The 18670-nt window shown below is 48.1% G+C and overlaps 1 protein-coding gene across 1 annotated transcript; it reads right to left on the bottom strand.

Annotated features, from left to right (window-relative positions):
• Positions 1–3429: 3429 nt before the first annotated feature.
• LOC309540536 (death-associated protein kinase 3) lies at positions 3430–16971 on the bottom strand. Its single transcript, XM_082237492.1, has 6 exons — positions 16713–16971; positions 14974–15108; positions 6701–7061; positions 4700–4829; positions 4081–4129; positions 3430–3674 (listed from the first exon to the last, which is right to left on the bottom strand). Exons 2-6 carry the CDS (start codon positions 15033–15035, stop codon positions 3644–3646), a joined length of 633 nt encoding a protein of 210 aa, XP_082093618.1. The 5' UTR covers positions 15036–15108; positions 16713–16971; the 3' UTR covers positions 3430–3643.
• Positions 16972–18670: the final 1699 nt, after the last annotated feature.

Raw genomic sequence — 18670 nt, 5'->3', positions numbered from 1 at the left:
CAGGGTGTCACAGGGTGGTGACTCCCAAAATGGGCTTTTCTGCTGTCGTCCTTCCACCATGAAGCAGCACCCATCTTGCTGAGACACCCCTTCTTCTCCCCCAGGCTCTCCTGGAGCATAAGGCCAGTTTTTATCTGTAGAAATTCCCTGAATTCTTGTTTCTGCATGCTTTCATACTACTTTTTTTACTGGTTTTGCTGCAGAATTTGAGGCTGCACTTCAGTTTGACCCTCGTTTCACAAAGTGTGAATTGGTCTGGTTCACCTCTAGGTTATATAACCTTTAGGAGACATCTGAAGGCAGCCCTGTACAGGGAAGCTTTTTGAGGTTTCATGTTTTACTATGTTTTTATATATATGCTGGAAGCCACCCAGAATGGCTGGGGCAACCCAATCAGATGTGCATGGTACAAATAATAAAAAATGATTATTAAATGTAGACTGTATGGGCACTCTCTTGCACAGGCTCCTGTTTCTGTCACATAGAGGAGGGAGAAAGGTTGTTTTCTGCTGCTCCAGAAAAGTGGACACGGAGCAATGGATCCAAACTACAAGAAAGAAGATTCCACCTAAACATTAGGAAGAACTTCCTGACAGTAAGAGCTGTTCGACAGTGGAATTTGCTGCCAAGGAGTGTGGTGGAGTCTCCTACTTTGGAGGTCTTTAAGCAGAGGCTTGGCAACCATATGTCAGGAGTGCTCTGATGGTGTTTCCTGCTTGGCAGGGGGTTGGACTCGATGGCCCTTGTGGTCTCTTCCAACTCTATGATTCTATGATTCATCCAAATCCAGCTTTGCTGATGCAGTTTCCAGTTCTCTTTTGTTATGGCTGGCAGCCAAAAGTTATGCAGATAATGCAATGCCCCAGAAGCTGCTGTTGCTGCAGTGGATCTTAGATCTGAGGTCAGCGTGCCTGATGGACGTGGGGAGCATTATGGAGGAAGAAAGCTTGATCCACCTGCTCTTTCTGCCTTCCTTGGCTGTCCTGGAGAGCTTGCAGTCAACTTTTCAACCCCAGGGTTTCCAAAGGGCTCTGAGCAGCATCACCTCTCTTTGGGCAAAAAGTCCCTGCCTTGGGAGGACTTGGAACTGGCTTGGATTTCTCCAGCTGGACTTCCTGCAGTCCTGCGTACCTTAAAGGTGTCGCAATGCCAAGCTCCCCTCAAACCTTCCCTGGCCTCCCATAGCAGAGGAAGGCCATTTCTCGCAGACAACTCCCCAGCAGGAAGCGCTGGATGTGCATCTCAAGGCCAGAGCTGAAAGCCTTCTGACTGAATGGCATGCCAGCGAGCAGATTCCATGTTCCCTCGGCTGCACATCTCCTTCCAGTGGACCTGCCCCATCTCAGGGGCCACAGGACCGATCAGCACTCGGCCAACAGCACAGCTGCGGGTGTAGAGTCGAGCCTGGGACGAGATGGAGGGGCAAACAGAGTCAGGAATAGTTGTGGGGGACCTCAGAGCTGCCCTATAGCAGGGCCAGCCCATCCTGAGACGGACTGAGGCAGCCATCGCGGGAGGTGGAATCCAAGCCCTGCCACCCCCACCCACCCCGAACGAGTGAAGAGAACTGACTGTGGCTTCCAGCAGGGCTCTCTTGCTGGTGGCACCCCTCCCATGCACCCTCCCGCTGCTGCCAGAGAAGCAAGGACAAAGCGGCAGCAACCTCCAGGTTCCTGCAAGATCCCCCAGACCCCATCAGATCCCACCAGAACCTGGAAGCCGTCACTGCCACCACAGGACCCTGGCAAGCAAAGTTGGGCAGAGGGGCACGGCAGCACCTTTCCATTCACCTCAGGGGTTTTTCCTGCCTATAGGAAATCTCAGCCCAAGCTTTTCCACCTACAAATTCCTTCTTGAGGAAGTGCACCCTCTTGTGTAAGTTGGCACAACAACAAGCAGGAATCGATGCATTGTTTTGTTTCCTCCTTGGGCAGAAAGGATTCACTAGGTTCTCCTCCTCCTCCTTTTATCCCTACAACAACCGTGTGAAGCAGGTTAGGCTGAGGGTAAGTGAGCTTCATGGCAGAGTGGAGATTAGAAACCTGGTCTCTCCTAGGTCCTACTCTAATACTCTAACCACTGAACCACACTGTATTTCTAAAACCTCATTTCTCTTTAGCTCAACTCAATGGCTTAAGACATACCTCTTGACCCCAGCTTTTGACACTCAAAGAGCATATTTTTAGGACCCCCAATATTTTGGTGACTGTAAATTGTTTGGAACTGTTTTTAACATTGTGTTTCAATGTTTGACCTGCCCATGGACCTTAGGGTGAAGGGAGGACTTAAAAATCACAATAATAGATAAATAATAAATCTTTACATTTGTACAACTGTTCAGCAAGTCCAGAAGTGTGGATCCAGAGTGGGCTGGGCTCAGCACGCAAGATCGTATGTTGCCTTTGGGCCCAGGGAATTACCTGTGTGCCTGCACCTTTCAGGCCAACCCAGGATGCAAGCTGCTCTAACTTTGCTTGCCTCTCCCCCGCCCCACAATGGGCTAGGACAGGCTTCCTCAACCTCGGCCCTCCTGATGTTTTTGAGACTACAATTCCCATCATCCCTGACCACTGGTCCTGCTAGCTAGGGATAATGGGAGTTGTAGGCCAAATACATCTGGAGGGCCGAGGTTGAGGAAGCCTGGGCTATGAGAAGGTAAAGGGACCCCTGACCATTAGGTCCAGCCGTGGCCGACTCTGGAGTTGCGGCGCTCATCTCGCTTTACTGGCTGAGGGAGCCGGCATACAGCTTCCGGGTCATGTGGCCAGCAGGACTAAGTCGCTTCTGGCGAAGCAGAGCAGTGCACGGAAACGCCGTTTACCTTCCCGCCGGAGCGGTACCTATTTATCTACTTGCACTTTGACGTGCTTTCGAACTGCTAGGATGGCAGGAGCAGGGACTGAGCAACGGGAGCTCACCCCGTCGCGGGGATTCGAACCGCCGACCTTTCGATTGGCAAGCCCTAGGCTCTGTGGTTTAACCCACAGCGCCACCCGCGTCCCAAGCACCAGACCTGGGGGGGGGGGGGAGAAAAACCCAAAACAGTAAGCTAAGCCCCCTCTTCCCCAAAGGCGCTGCACTACTCAACATGCAACCCTTCTGGAGAAGCACAGAATTGTCAAATTGGAAGGGACAGCAGGAGTCATCAATAATAAATAATAATAATAATAATAATTTATTAATTGTACCCCAGCCGCTCTGGGCGGCTTCCAACAAAGATTAAAAATACGTTAAAATGTCACACATTAAAAACTTCCCTGAACGGGGCTGCCTTCAGATGTCTTCTAAAAGTCAGGTAGTTGTTTATTTCCTTGACATCCGATGGGAGGGAGCCACTACCGAGAAGGCCCTCTGCCTGGTTCCATGTAACCTCACTTCTCTCAGTGAGGGAACCGCCAGAAGGCCCTCGGCGCTGGACCTCAGCGCCTGGGCAGAACAATGGGGGTGGAGACGCTCCTTCAGGTTTCCTGGGCCAAGGCTGTTAGGGCTTTAATGGGCCCCCTGCAATGAAAGAATCTTTCGCCCCACGTGGGACTCGAACCCCAAACCCTGAGGTTAAGAGCCCCACGCTCTACCGGCGGAGCTATGCTTGTTCTCCGAGCATAGGGCTCGACTTTGCGCAAGGTGTTTTGTTTTGAAATACTCACAGGATATAGGTGATGACGCCGATGCTCCTGGAACGAAGGAAGGGAAAGGAAAAGGAGACGATCAACGTACTAGCATCGAAATGTCCCAAAAGACACAGAAACGTGGGGTGGGAGATCTGCAATCCCCCCCCAAAAAATGCTGCTGGACTCAGCCCTAGACAATGTTAGGGATGACAGGCATTTGAGGGGCTTTCGAACTGCTAGGTTTGCAGGATCAGGGACCGAGCAATGGGAGCTCACCCCGTCGCAGGGATTCGAACCGCCGACCATCTGATCGGCAAGTCCTAGGCTCTGTGGTTTAACCCACAGCGCCACCCGCGTCCCATCACAGCGAAGTTACTGTGCATTAAATAAATAAATAAATAAAAATAATAATAATAATAATAAGGCATTAAATTCCACAAGAAATCTAAGCCAAGCTTATTTTACTCACCACATATCAGCCTCCAGGCCCAAAGGTTCGTAGTTGACAATTTCTGGAGCTTTGGAGAGAGTGATGAGAAAAAAATAAGCGTTTCTGGGACAGAGAACCACAACCAACCAGGATGTGTGCATCTGCCTCTCAAATACTTTGTGGCTCCGGATACATGGGAGATAGGTAAAGGTTAAGGTAAAGGACTCCTGGATGGTTCAGTCCAGTCCAAGGCGACTCTGGGGTTGTGACGCTCATCTTGCTTTCAGGCTGAGGGAGCCAGCATTCGTCCACAGACAGCTTTCCTGGTCATGTGGCCAGCAGGACTAAACCGCTTCTGGCGCAACGGGACACCGTGACGGAAACCAGAGCGCACGGAAAGGCCGTTTACCTTCCTGCCGGAGTGGTACCTATTTATCTACTTGCGCTGGTGTGCTTTCGAACTGCTAGGTTGGCAGGAGCAGGGACCGAGCAACGGGAGCTCACTCCATCGCGGGGATTCGAACCACCGACCTTCTGATCGGCAAGCCCAAGAGGCTCAGTGGTTTAGACCATCCTCTCCTCTCCAGGCTGACGGTTTCTCCTGCTTGCTCGCCCCTCACCCATCAACCACCCCAACATCCTGGTCTAACACACATACCTACAAACTCGGGAGTGCCAAAGATGTTTTTGAACTCGTTCCCTGCTTCAATCTTGTGGGCAATGCCAAAGTCAATCAGCTTGATGCGAGGGCTTGGGACGTTCTTATCAAGGAGCATGATGTTTTCAGGCTGGGAGGGGGAAACGTTGAGAGAACACATGAAGTCTCTGCCGCCAGAGGATCAGGGTAATGTTATTTTTATTATTCACAAGCTGCTCATCTGACCGAGTTTGCCCCCTGCCACTCTGGGCGGCTTCCAACAGAATATTAAAAAACAAAACATCAAATAATAATAATAATAATTTATTATTTGTACCCCGCCCATCTGGCTGGGTTTCCCCAGCCTCTCTGGGCGGCTTCCAACAAAGACCAAAAATACACTAAAATGTCACACATTAAAAACTTCCCCGAACAGGGCTGCCTTCAGATGTCTTCTGAATGTCAGGTAGTTGTTTATCTCCTTTACATCTGGTGGGAGGGCGTTCCACAGGGCAGGTGCCACTACCGAGAAGGCCCTCTGCCTGGTTCCCTGTAACTTGGCTTCTCGCAGGGAGGGAACCGCCAGAAGGCCCTCGGAGCTGGACCTCAGTGTCCGGGCAGAACGATGGAGGTGGAGACGCTCCTTCAGGTATACTGGACTGAGGCCGTTTAGGGCTTTCAAGGTCAGCACCAACACTTTGAATTGTGCTCGGAAACGTACTGGGAGCCAATGCAGGTCTTTCAAGACCGGTGTTATATGGTCTCGGCGGCCGTCCCCAGTCTAGCTGCCGCATTCTGGATTAGATGTAGTTCCCGGGTCACGTTCAAAGCGAGCCCCACATACAGCACATTGCAGTAGTTCAAGCGGGAGATAACCAGAGCATGCGCCACTCTGGCAAGATAGTCCGCGGGAAGGTAGGGTCTCAGTCTACGTACCAGATGGAGCTGGTACGAAATGTTAAGAACGACCCAATATAGGGCTGCCTTCAGATGTCTTCTAAAGGTTGTACAGTGGTACCTCGAGTTTAGTACTTCATTCGTTCCGGATGTCCGTTCTTAACCTGAAACTGTTCTTAACCGGAAGCACCACTTTAGCTAATGGGGCCTCCCACTGCTGCCGCCACGCAATTTCTGTTCTCATCCTGAAGCAAAGTTCTTAACCTGAGGTACTATTTCTGGGTTAACAGAGTCTGTAACCTGAAGTGTATGTAACCTGAAGCATATGTAACCCGAGGTACCACTGTATGGTCACTTGACATCTGATGGGAGGGTGCCACTACTGAGAAGGCCCTCTGCCTGGTCCCCTGCAACCTCACTTCTCTCAGTGAAGGAACTGCCAGAAAGCCCTCGGAGCTGGACCTCAGTAACGCTCCTTCAGGTATTCAGAGCCAAGGCTGTTTCCGGCCTTAAAGATCATCACCAAAACTTTGAATTGCGCTCGGAAACATACTGGGAGTCAACATAAATTCTTCAGGACCGGTGTTATATGCTCCTGGTGGCCGCTCCCAGTCGCTAGCCTGCGGCCTAGGACCCACACACCTACGGGACCACCTCTCCTGGTATGCCCCATGGAGGACCTTAAGATCCACAAATAACACCACTTTGGAGGTCCTGAGCCTCAAGGAGGTTAGATTGGTCTCAGCTAGGGCCAGGGCCTTTTCAGTACTGGCCCCGACTTGGTGGAACGCTCTGTCACAAGAGACTAGGGCCCTGCAGGACTTGACATCTTTCCGCAGGGCCTGCAAGACAGAGCTGTTCCGCCTGGCCTTTGGTTTGGACTCAGTATGACCCTTATGTCTTCCCTCCCCTTATGGTTTTGATCTATGGACTACTTTTAAAATGAGACTGAATTTTAAATTGCATTTTAACCTGTATTTTAAATTGGTCCCCCCCCCCCTTTTCCCCCTATAATGTTTTTACTGTGATTTTATTGGTGTTAGTCGCCCTGAGCCCGGCTCTGGCCGGGGAGGGCGGGGTATAAATAAAATTTATTATTATTATATTGTGTGAGCAGGATCTCACCTTGAGGTCAAAGTGGGCGATGCGTTTGGAGTGGAGGTAGTGGACGCCGTCCAAAATCTGCTTGAGGAACTGCGTGGCCTCCTCTTCGGTCAGCGACTCCTTTTCGGCCAGGAAATCGAAGAGCTCTCCGCCGGAGACCAGCTCCAGGATCAACACCACGTCCGTCTTGTTCTCAAAGATGTCGTGCAGCGTGATGATGTTGGGGTGCTGGATCTCGCGCAGGATGTCGACCTCCCGCTCGATCTCCTCGCGGCTCACCCCGCGGCGGCTGGAGGACAGGCGGCGCTTCTTGATGAACTTGGCCGCGTATTCCAGGCCGCTCTTCTTCTCGCGGCACTTGCGCACGATCGCAAACTGGCCGCTGAGAGGGAGAGAGAGGGACGGAAAACGTTCACTTGCAGTCATACCTCGGGTTACAGACGCTTCAGGTTGCGTTTTTTGGGTTGCGGACGCCGAAACCCGGAAGTATGGGTAACATCCGGGTTTCGACGGTCGCGCATGCGCAGAAGCGCCAAATCGCACTTTGCGTATGCGCAGAAACGCCAAATAACAACCCACACGGGTTGCGAAAGCTGTGGGTTGCGAACCTGCATCCCGCACGGATCACGTTCGCGACCCGAGCGTCCACTGTATATTATTTTTATTTTAAATTTTGCTTATGCCGTTCATTTTTATACATTTCACTAATTTTACAGTCCTTTTGACATTTCAAATCTTGACTTCCTTCTCCTTTTTCTGAGACTCCTATTTCAGACACCGCACATCATTCCTCTGTGTAAAGTAAAGGTAAAGGGACCCCTGACCATTAGGTCCAGTCGTGAACGACTCTGGAGTTGCGGTGCTCATCTCGCTTTATTGGCCAAGGGAGCCAGTGTACAGCTTCCGGGTCATGTGGCCAGCAGGACTAAGCCGTTTCTGGCGAACCAGAGCAGCACACGGAAACGCTGTTTACCTTCCCGCTGGAGTGGTACCTATTTATCTACTTGCACTGGTGTGCTTTCGAACTGCTAGGTTGGCAGGAGCAGCGACCGAGCAACGGGAGCTCACCCCGTCATGGGATTCAAACGGTCAACCTTCTGATCGGCAAAGTCCTAGGCTCTGTGGTTTAACCCACAGCGGCACCCGCGTCCTACACGTTTCCTACTCTGAACCGGGGAGCTTCACTCCCAAACAAATCCAGCTTCACTGGGCAATATATTGGTCATAATATAGACACAGAAGCGTGGCAACAATTGTAGAATACGGATATAAAATTTACAGCATGTTACAGTTTAAGAGAAAATTACATGAAAATGATATATCGTTGGGATCTAACACCAAGTCACCTGGCAAAAATGTATAAATCTAAATCAAACAAATGTTGGAAATGTCAAGGGAAAAGGTTCTTTTTAATCATATGTGGTGGTCTTGTAGTAAGGTTAAGGCTTACTGGGAAATGATATATAGCGAATTGAAAAGGATGTTCAAAATAGCCTTTGTAAAAAAACAAAACCACAGAAACTTTTCTTTTGGGAATTGTAGGGACAGAACTACCTAAATTGTACGGTAATTTATTTATGTATGCTACTACAGCAGCAAGAATGCTACCTGCCCAAAAGTGGAAAGAAGAAGAAGCCTCAACAAAGGAATAATGGATACAAAATCTTATGGAATATGCAGAAATGGCGGAACTTACTGGAAGAATGAGAAAGCAAGATAAGATAACAAACTTTTAATAAAAGAATGGAAATGGTTTATTGAATATTTACAGATAAATTGCAAACAGATAAAAACATTGTCAGGATTTTTGTAACAACCTGCAGCTTCAGAAGACTATATATTTAAAGCGGATAAGTAAATGAATTTGGACATGCAGAAGATAATAAGAAATAAATTTAAGGAACCGCAGAAAGAGGGGGAAGGAAGTCAAACTTCGAAATGTGAGATTGATTGTAAAACTAACGAAATGTATAAACTTGTTCCAGGTAGCGTGGCCAATGGCAAGGCATGATGGGAGTTGTAGTTTAGCAACACCTGGGGCAGGTGTGGAGGACTCCCTGGTCCTGAATGGGGTAACTGTGCCCCCGAAGGACCAGGTGCGCAGCCTGGGAGTCATTCTGGACTCACAGCTGTTCATGGAGGCAAAGGTCAAATCTGTGTCCCGGGCAGCTGTTTACCAGCTCCATCTGATAGGCAGGATGAGACCCTACCTGCCTGCAGACTGTCTCGCCAGAGTGGTGCATCCTTTGGTTATCTCCTGCTTGGACTACTGCAATGCACTCTACGTGGGGCTACCTTTGAAGGTGACTCAGAAACTGCAATTAATCCAGAACGCAGCAGCTAGACTGGTGACTGGGAGTGGCCGCCGAGACCATATAAACCAGTTTTGAAAGACCTGCATTGGCTCCCAGTACGTTTCCAAGCACAATTCAAAGTGTTGGTGCTGACCTTTAAAGCCCTAAACGGCCTCGGCCCAGTATACCTGAAGGAGCGTCTCCACCCCCATTGTTCTGCCCGGACACTGAGGTCCAGCTCTGAGGGCCTTCTGGCAGTTCCCTCGCCACAAGACGCCAAGTTACAGGGAACCAGGCGGAGGGCCTTCTTGGTGGTGGCGCCCTCCCACCAGATGTCAAAGAGAACAACAACTACCAGACTTTTAGAAGACATCTGAAGGCAGCCCTGTTCAGGGAAGCTTTTAGTGTTTGATGTATTACAGTATTTTAATATTTTTTGGGAAGCCGCCCAGAGCGGCTGCGGAAGCCCAGCCAGACGGGCGGGGTATAAATAATAATAATAATAATAATATTATTATTATTATTATTATTATTATTATTATTCCACAAAATGGTTCTATGAAGCCAGGCAGGAGGACTAGGACCATGAAACTGAAGGAGATATTTTGCAGAAAGGGGGTATTTGTGGATTTCCCCGTGCTCCAAAGCGGACCCAGTTAGCACAAGGCACATTCCTGACGCTCCCGTTGTAGCCTTATGAGGCTTTGCCCTCGGGTGGGAAAAAATATTGCGCCTGGGAAAGGGAAGTGGGAGTCAACAGACACTCAAGGAATAGTTTCAGAGAAAAGGCTTTTATTTCTACCATCCATGAACTGGTAGAAGGAGCAAGTGGGATAAGTCACAAAAAGCATGCACGGGTTCACAATCATGCGCACAAGCATATATACCCCTTTCTAGTTCCCTCCTCCTTTCTCCTCCCTCAGGAGTCCTGCCCCATGTTGAGGTTCCTGAGCATGTACAGAAAGCTGTCTTGGGACTATTGCGGACTCTTGGCAGGAAAGGGGGTTGAGGGGGTTTTCAGAGTGTTCCCGCTGTTTCATTCTTGAGCTTTGGCATGTGAAATATACTCAGAGTCGCAAAGTGATTTCATGCTCTTTATTCAGCTCATAGTGGTGAGGAGGAATGAATGAATGTCCCCTCAAAGTATCTGCTTTATATACATTATTTACACAATGGGCTGCACATGATTGGTTAATTCTGGAATTCTACTGTAAGCCAATCAGGTTGTGGATTCACTTATATCTGGAGCATGATTGGGTGGTTCCTGCCAACCAATCATACTGCTGCATTGTTCTTGGACCAATCAGACTGCTGCATTCTGAATCCTATTGTTCTAGGACCAATCAGACTGCTGCGATTTGGATCCTATTGTTCTAGGACCAATCAGACTGCTGCAGTTTGGATCCTATTCAACTCAGTACATAACAGCATGGTTCCCGGAGAGAAAGCAAGTTGCAATGTGGTTCTGAGAACGGCCTGAGAAGACAATGGGCTCTGTTCTCCACCTTGCTGCAATCTTTTTAGGTACAGCAAGCGGAATGTTTCTGATGCTTAGCTGCTGAGAAAATGATTTTGAAAAGTTTTGAGAAGCTTTGAGCTTGCTTTGGTGGGGGGGTGACTTATGTGAGGTCACCTGTCCTCACCTTCCTTCACCGTCTGCCGCAGCAAAGAAGCACTTCCTGGTTTTTGTGAGCGCGAAAAAGCTGGGAGAAATCTACACCAGTTGCTAAAAGAGGAGAAAATGTCCGTCACACGCGCATATTGTTTCACAAATTCTGGAGTCTTTCCATAGAAGGAGAGGCCTACGGAGGAAGAGAAAACTCTTTGCGCTCTGTTTTAATAAAGCCGCAGGCACGGGACATCAAAATGCAGCTATTTACATTTTTCAAAGGTGAGATCACACAGCGAGCTAGCTTTCCATATACGGTTGCCGTTGCAAAAAGAAAACGACAAGGAAGCAGAACGAAAGCGACTGGACCTGTTTTATTTCTGCTGGCCATCAGCAAAAATTCATCCGGACGGAGAGCAATGAGGCTGGCGGACGGGGGGGGCGGGGCGGGGGGAGAGAACAAAGAGATTTAGCACACAAGGTTTTCTTTTAAAAAAGGAAAAATAAGTGGACTGGCTTTGGTTTCTCAGTTCACAGTTCACCATCATGTCCAAAAAAGGGGGGGGGGTTGATTTAATTGGGATCTCAAATAGGGCTTTCATATTCCCCAAAGCGAAAATCTGGACAAAGTTGCGGGGTTATTTTTTAATTTTTTTTTTTGGGGGGGGGAACGACGACGAAATTGTTGAGCCTTTTTTAGGGAAAATATCTCAAATAAAATTTAAGATTTTGGGGGATTTTTTTATAAGCATTTTTTATTTCTTGGGGAATTTTTAAAAAAATTCTTGTCAAGAGAAATTTGCAGCCAGAAAATTATCATTTTGTGAGATTCTTGTGACTTTCCCCAACATCCCCTAACATGGGTCCTTATTACAATAATTAAGACTACATATCAATACGTTCTCCGCTATTTTGATTTGTCCAAATGGTCCACAACCTTCGTTACTTTACAAGTGATTCTTATAGCCCAGCTAAAGTTTTGATTTGCTTACAATGGTCTCCTATTTAAATTATAAAATTTTCCCGTTCCTTTTTATAGTCCTTGTCTTCTTAGTTAGGATTTCTTTTTTACAGTTATATAAAAAAAAGACTGATTTGGTAATACTTAGAGATAAAAATTGGTAATACTATCAGAAATATGTAGACCAATAACTATGAAATGATTGTGAGGTTTAATAAGTTAACTGTTTATATTTGGGCAACTTTTCTTCTGTGCTTTATCGGAAGGAGAAAAATAATCATAACAATTTAAACAATTTATTTTAACTAAAACAATAACGTTATAGCATATGTATCCATGTTTGTTAACTGATGTGGTTAAATAATTAAAAAAAAATAAACTTAGACTGAGTTTTAGCACACATGAAAAACAAATCCTTATTTCCTGATGGACTATAATGTAACTTAAATAGAAAATCACCTTTAGATAGATTTTTCCTCCGAAACAATTTTATTTTAAAAATCCAATTTATTTTTTAAAAGAAAATCGATTTAAATAAAAGAAATCCAATTTAAATTTTAAAAAATCCAATTTAAATTAAAAAATCATTTTTTAAAAAAATCATTGATTTTTATATTAGAATCATAGAGTTGGAAGAGACCACAAGGGCCATCGAGTATTCACTCTGGCGGGATTTACGTCCACAAAAACAAGCATACAATAAGGCTGCCCTACGGCTACCAAAGAGGTGACAGTGTTGCAAAGGTCTGGGGCCGAATCCTGTGTACAGTGGTGCCTCGCAAGACGAAAATAATTCGTTCTGCGAGTCTTTTCGTCTTGCGATGTTTTTCGTCTTGCGAAGCACGGTCCGTCGCAACTGCGCCTCTTCAAGCGGCTTTTTTAAAAAAAGCGCAAGACGTTTTCGTCTTGCGAAGCAAGCCCATAGGGAAATTCGTCTAGCGAAGCAACGCAAAAACGGAAAACCCTTTCGTCTAGCGAGTTTTTCATCTTGCGAGGCATTCGTCTTGCGGGGCACCACTGTATATCGTCAGATCAGGGTGAGGCCCCGCAATATTGGGCAAGGATCTCGCATCACCCCCTGAAACCAAAGTTGCGACACACCCGTGGATTCTGAGTTCGGGATATGGGCGAGATCCTTGCGACACCCTCACTTCCTTTTCCCAGGCTTGGGGGGGACGAGAAATGCCTCAAATCTGCTGGCCAGACTGGAATTACTCAAGACAGGAAACGTCCCTGAAATACTTTGTGCGGCTGATGCACAAGTCAAGAATGCAGAAACGCCGCAAGCGATGCTCCAGGGCGATCTGAAATTCTAATGTGAAGTCAGAACCCGCTTGTGTGAGGCAAGCGCACAGGATGTAAACACAAATAAATAGCCGAAAAATCAAACCGGGGTCTGAAGTTTTAAGCCCTAGAATGGCAACAGCCTCCTAGGCTGCCAGTCCCTTGGGTCCTGAAGGTTTCCTCTATTCTCCACAATTTTTATTATCTTTTGTTTTACCTTTTAGAATATTCATTTAAAGAACCTTAAGATATCAACGGGACGCGGATGGCGCTGTGGGTTAAGCCACAGAGCCTAGGACTTGCCAATCAGGAGGTCGGCGGTTCGAATCCCCGTGACGGAGTGAGCTCCCATTGCTCGGTCCCTGCTCCTGCCAACCTAGCAGTTTGAAAGCACGTCAAAGTGCAAGTAGATAAATAGGTACTGCTCCGGCGGGAAGGTAAACGGCGATTCCGTGCGCTGCTCTGGTTCGCCAGAAGCGGCTTAGTCATGCTGGCCACATGACCTGGAAGCTGTGCGCCGGCTCCCTTGGCCAATAAAGCGAGATGAGCGCCGCAACCCCAGAGTCGGCCACGACTGGGCCTAATGGTCAGGGGTCCCTTTACCTTTACCTTTTAAGATATCAACAACTATCCCTTCTTCTCTTTCCATGGTTCACTTTGCATAACATAAATCCCTGCGTATTTTACAAAAGCCACGCCATTCCGTATTCCATTACTGCATCCATCAAAACTGATTTACACGGTTGAATTTATCTTAATGCTGCCCACATTTTCAAATAAACACAATTTACCCCCATATATTCAATAAACGCTTTCCAATCTTCTCTAAACGTATGTTCTTTTTGTTCTCGCACTCTGTATCAGGGATCAGCAAACTTTTTTATCAGGGGGCCAGTCCACTGTCCTTCAGACCTTGTGGGGGGCCGGACTATATTAAAGAAATGAACGAATTCCTATGCCCCACAAATAACCCAGAGATGCATTTTAAATAAAAGGACACATTCTACTCATGTAAAAACACACTGATTCACGGACCATTCGCGGGCCGGATTTAGAAGGCGATTAGGCCGCATCCGGTCCCCGGGACTTAGTTTGCCTACCCATGTTCTATATATTAAGTCTGCAAGCTGCGCATATTCTGTCAGCTTAAATTGCATTCCTCTTTAGTTGGGACCTCGCTCGTTTTCCATTTTGGGGCTAACAAAACACAGGCTGCAATAATAGCATACATAAATAACCTTTTTTGACACCTGGGAATTTCCTTCTGAATTATCCCCAACGAAAAGGACCCTGGTGTTCTTGTTTTTTGAAAAAGGACTTTTAAACATTTTTTTTCAATTCATTACGAATTATTTTCCAATACTCTTTTACAAGCCAGTCCATTCTGTTATGGCGAGCTCTTTGCAAAAAGGCACTTTGAACCAACCTGAACCAACAAAAGCTGCAGGCTGTTTATCAACGTCGCTTCGCTGAGGTTTCCAAGGGAGAATTTGGATTTGTCCATGGGAGTTTTGGGATATCATCACGAATTGATCAGCAATAACTTTAAAATAACTTACACCAGCGCACACACAAACGATCACACCTTGTTTCCTATAAATTCACCATTGGGGAACGCACATATTCTTGGAGATTTCTTGCCTTTTTATTGCTGGTAGTTGTCGACACTGAGGTCCAGCTCCGAGGGCCTTCTGGCGGTTCCCTCGCTGCGAGAAGCCAAGTTACAGGGAACCAGGCAGAGGGCCTTCTCGGTAGTGGCACCCACCAGATCTCAAATAGAAAAATAACTACCAAACTTTTAGAAGACATCTAAAGGCAGCCCTGTTTAGGGAAGCTTTTAATGTTTAATAGGTTATTGTATTTTAGTGTTTTGCTGGAAGCCGCCCAGAGTGGCTGGGGAAACCCAGCCAGATGGGTGGGGTATAAATAATAAATTATTATTATTATTATATTATTATTAACTAGGCTACTCCTCCCTCGTTCCACATTCCTGCCTAATTACCTCCTCCTGTCTCTCCATGCTTTCCCCCTCTGTCAGCAATGGGACGCAGCTGACACTTTATTATTATTATTATTATTATTTCTCTCTCACAAACACAGACAAAACATGCAAGCAGATGCACAACAAAGTACTCAGCCAGCTCACCTGCCCAGTTCTTCCTCCATCTCGTAGTAATCCTCGACATTTTCTTGGCGGAAGGTGGACATGGCTTCCTCTGCCCCGCCCCCCGGGAAAAGCAGCCGTCACCAAATTTCCAGACTGCCCGGCGCTGGATCAATGCTAAAGGAAGAGGAAGGATAAAGATCAGTCAAATGTTCCTGCAACGGAGGAAAGGAAAGTGACTGGGAGTGACCGCCGAGACCATATAACACCGGTCCTGAAAGATCTTCATCCGCTCCCAGTACGTTTCCGAGCACAATTCAAAGTGTTGGTGCTGACCTTGAAAGCTCTAAATGGCCTCGGTCCAGTATACCTGAAGGAGCGTCTCCACCCCCATCGTCCAGCCCGGACACTGAGGTCCAACTCCGAGGGTCTTCTGGCGGTTCCCTCCCTGCGAGAAGTGAGGCTACAGGGAACCAGGAAGAGGGCCTTCTTGGTGGTGGCACCCGCCCTGTGGAACGCCCTCCCATCAGATGTCAAGGAAATAAACAACTATTTTACTTTTAAAAAGACAACTGAAGGCAGCCCTTTTTAGGGAAGCTTTTAATATCTGTTGAATCATTGTATTTTAATATTCTGCTCAAAGCCGCCCAGGGAAGTTTTTAATGTCTGATGCTGTCTTGTTTTTAATATTTGGTTGGAAGCCGCCCAAAGTGGCCGGGGAAACCCAGTCAGATGGGCGGGGTATAAATAACAAATTATTATTATTATTATTATTATTATTATTATTAAAGGAACAACCACTGTAAAATCACACATTATTATTATTATTATTATTATTATTATTATTATTATTATTATTCCCTGCCTTTTTCCCATGACAGGAACTCCAGGCTGCTTCCTTCGGAGACTCCTTTCTCGCCTGCTGCTCCCCCATCCCTAGAGATCCCAGCCATAAACTGCAGCCTCCACCCGCCAACCTTCCTCCACCCCCCAAAAGAATCCCAGCCCCATTCACACACACGGCAGTTGCCTCCCAGACCCACAGACCCCTCTGCACCCTATCTTTCCAAAAGTGGCGGCCCTGCCGACTTAACCCCATATCAAAAGCAGCCCCACGACTTAACCCCTTCCCTCCCATCAAAAGCAGCCCCACGGCTTAACCCCTTCCCTCCCATCAAAAGCATCATGACTTAACCCCTTCCCTCCCATCAAAAGCAGCCCCACAACATCAAAAGCAGCACCCCCACGACTTAACCCCTCCCATCAAAAGCAGCCCAACCTCAAAACGTAACCCCTTCCCTCCCATCAAGTGCCCCCCCACGACTTAACGTCAAAAGCACCCCCATAACTTAACCCCTTCACTCCTGGCTCAAACCACCACCACCCTCCTTAGAACCACAGAAGTGCAGAGCTGGAAGGGACCCGCCAGGGTCATCTAGTCCAGCCCCACATTTCCTCCCCACCCACCCCTAAGGTGGGGGGGGACCCCACTCCCTATATTTCTGGAAGCTCCCCCCCTCCTCCTTCCCTGCCTCCCTAACAAAGCCTTTTCCCACGAGCAACCCCACACGAGCCCCAGCCTCAAACCCCTGGCGTCTCAGAGCCCCACATATCTGCCCCCGCCCCCTTTTCAATAAATCTAGGGCGCCCCCCCCAAACAAAAGCACCTCTTTCGCCATTTCCACTTCCAAACCCATATTTAATAGCATCAAAAAGCAAAATATCCTCCTGCAAACGAGCGCAGCCTCCCCCCCCAACCCCCCCCACACCCCATCGCCCACCTTAGGAGGGCGAGAGCGCGCCCGGGAGGCGAGGAAGGCGCGTCCCCGAGAGAGACAGCGAGAGACAAGGCGCCGCCGCGTCCGCCCGCATTCCAACACTGGCCGCAGCGGCTCTCCCCATTGGCTAAAGCGCGGAGGTGACGTCACAGTCCCGGGCTCCGGCGCCTCCCCCGCATCCCCGGGCAGGCGGTGACGTCATCCATTCAGCCAGCAAGGCAGCCGGCCCGGCCTATCAGGGGCGGAGCAGCAGCAGCAAACTCCTTGCAGATTTGGCTTTTTTGCTGCATGCAAGTTCTTAAAGAAATGGGAGTGCCTGATCATAGAATCCTAGAGTTGGAAGAGACCACAAGGGCCATCGAGTCCAACCCCCTGCCAAGCAGGAAACACCATCAGAGCACTCCTGACATATGGTTGTCAAGCCTCTGCTTAAAGACCTCCAAAGGAGGAGACTCCACCCATCACCTCCTGGCAAATAGAAGGGGAAGAAATGGAGGCAGTGAGAGATTTTACTTTCTTGGGCTCCATGATCAGTGCAGATGGTGACAGCAGTCACGAAATTAAATGACGCCTGCTTCTTGGGAGAAAGGCGATGGCAAACCTGGACAGCATCTTAAAAAGCAGAGACATCACCTTGAAGACAAAGGTCCGTATAGTTAAAGCCATGGTTTCCCCAGTAGTGATGTGCGGAAGTGAGGGCTGGACCATAAAGAAGGCTGATCGCCAAAGAATGGATGCTTTTGAATTCTGGTGCTGGAGGAGACTCTTGAGCAGGGGTGGGCAAACTAAGGCCCGGGGGCCAGATCCGGCCCAATCGCCTTCTAAATCCGGCCCACAGACAGTTTGGGAATCAGCATGTTTTTACATGCGTCCTTTTATTTAAAATCCATATCTGGCCCCATACAGCCAGCACCGTTCACCCACTCGGTGGGGCCAGGTAGTAAAGATCCAGACCCCAGATTCCCCACCTGAATATATCTAACATGAGCCTCCCCAAACACAAACTTCAGGCTGAGTCTACCTTAAGAGCCATTAAGCTGGCACATACTAGCAGGGCAGGGCTTCCTCTTCAGAGAGGAACATGTGACCTCTGTGAAAAACAATGGAGTGCACCGCCAGGGGGTAAAGTCAAACTACTGTTAGCAACACCCAAGTAACAACCCCAGGGGGGCGTAAGCCTGGGCAGCGAATATGGGGGTCCTGCGCTGACAAGACTCGCTGATGGGGTCCAAAGGAAAGCAGAGCAAGACACCGGGCTGCAGGTGTTGCCAGTGTACAAGCACCACCCAACCATTTTGGGGAATCCATTTAGGATTTGTGCATTTACTCCTTAACCCTTTCTTCTCCTCAAGGTATCTTGGCAAGGCATGGGAGGTTTAGGATCATAGAATCATAGAGTTGGAAGAGACCCCAAGGGCCATCGAGTCCAACCCCCTGCCAAGCAGGAAACACCATCAGAGCACTCCTGACCTATGGTTGTCAAGCCTCTGCTTAAAGACCTCCAAAGGAGGAGACTCCACCACACTCCTTGGCAGCAAATTCCACTGTCGAACAGCTCTTACTGTCAGGAAGTTCTTCCTCATGTTTAGGTGGAATCTTCTTTCTTGTAGTTTGGATCCACTGCTCCGTGTCCGCTTCTCTGGAGCAGCAGAAAACAACCTTTCTCCCTCCTCTATGTGACATCCTTTTATATATTTGAACATGGCTATCCTATCACCCCTTAACCGCCTCTTCTCCAGGCTAAACATGCCCAGCTCCCTTAGCCGTTCCTCATAAGGCATCGTTTCCAGGCCTTGGACCATTTTGATTGCCCTCCTCTGGACACGTTCCAGTTTGTCAGTGTCCTTCTTGAACTGTGGTGCCCAGAACTGGACACAGTACTCCAGGTGAGGTCTGACCAGAGCAGAATACAGTGGCACTATTACTTGCCTTGATCTAGATGCTATACTCCTATTGATGCA

Source organism: Podarcis vaucheri (genome assembly GCF_965113315.1).
Source record: "Podarcis vaucheri genome assembly, chromosome: 9".
Taxonomy (NCBI): Eukaryota; Metazoa; Chordata; class Lepidosauria; order Squamata; family Lacertidae; genus Podarcis; species Podarcis vaucheri.
Note: the sequence above shows the minus strand (reverse complement) of the source record. Positions and strands in the feature narration are given on the sequence as shown.

Coding starts and splice junctions, on each gene's coding strand:
- LOC309540536 (XM_082237492.1), bottom strand. CDS start 15,035: ATGTCCACCTTCCGCCAAGAAAATGTCGAGGATTACTACGAGATGGAG. Junction 7,062..14,973: donor ATGGAGGAAGAACTGGGCAG/GTGAGCTGGCTG, acceptor TCTCCCTCTCAG/CGGCCAGTTTGCGATCGTGC. Junction 4,830..6,700: donor TCGCCCACTTTGACCTCAAG/GTGAGATCCTGC, acceptor TCCCCCTCCCAG/CCTGAAAACATCATGCTCCT.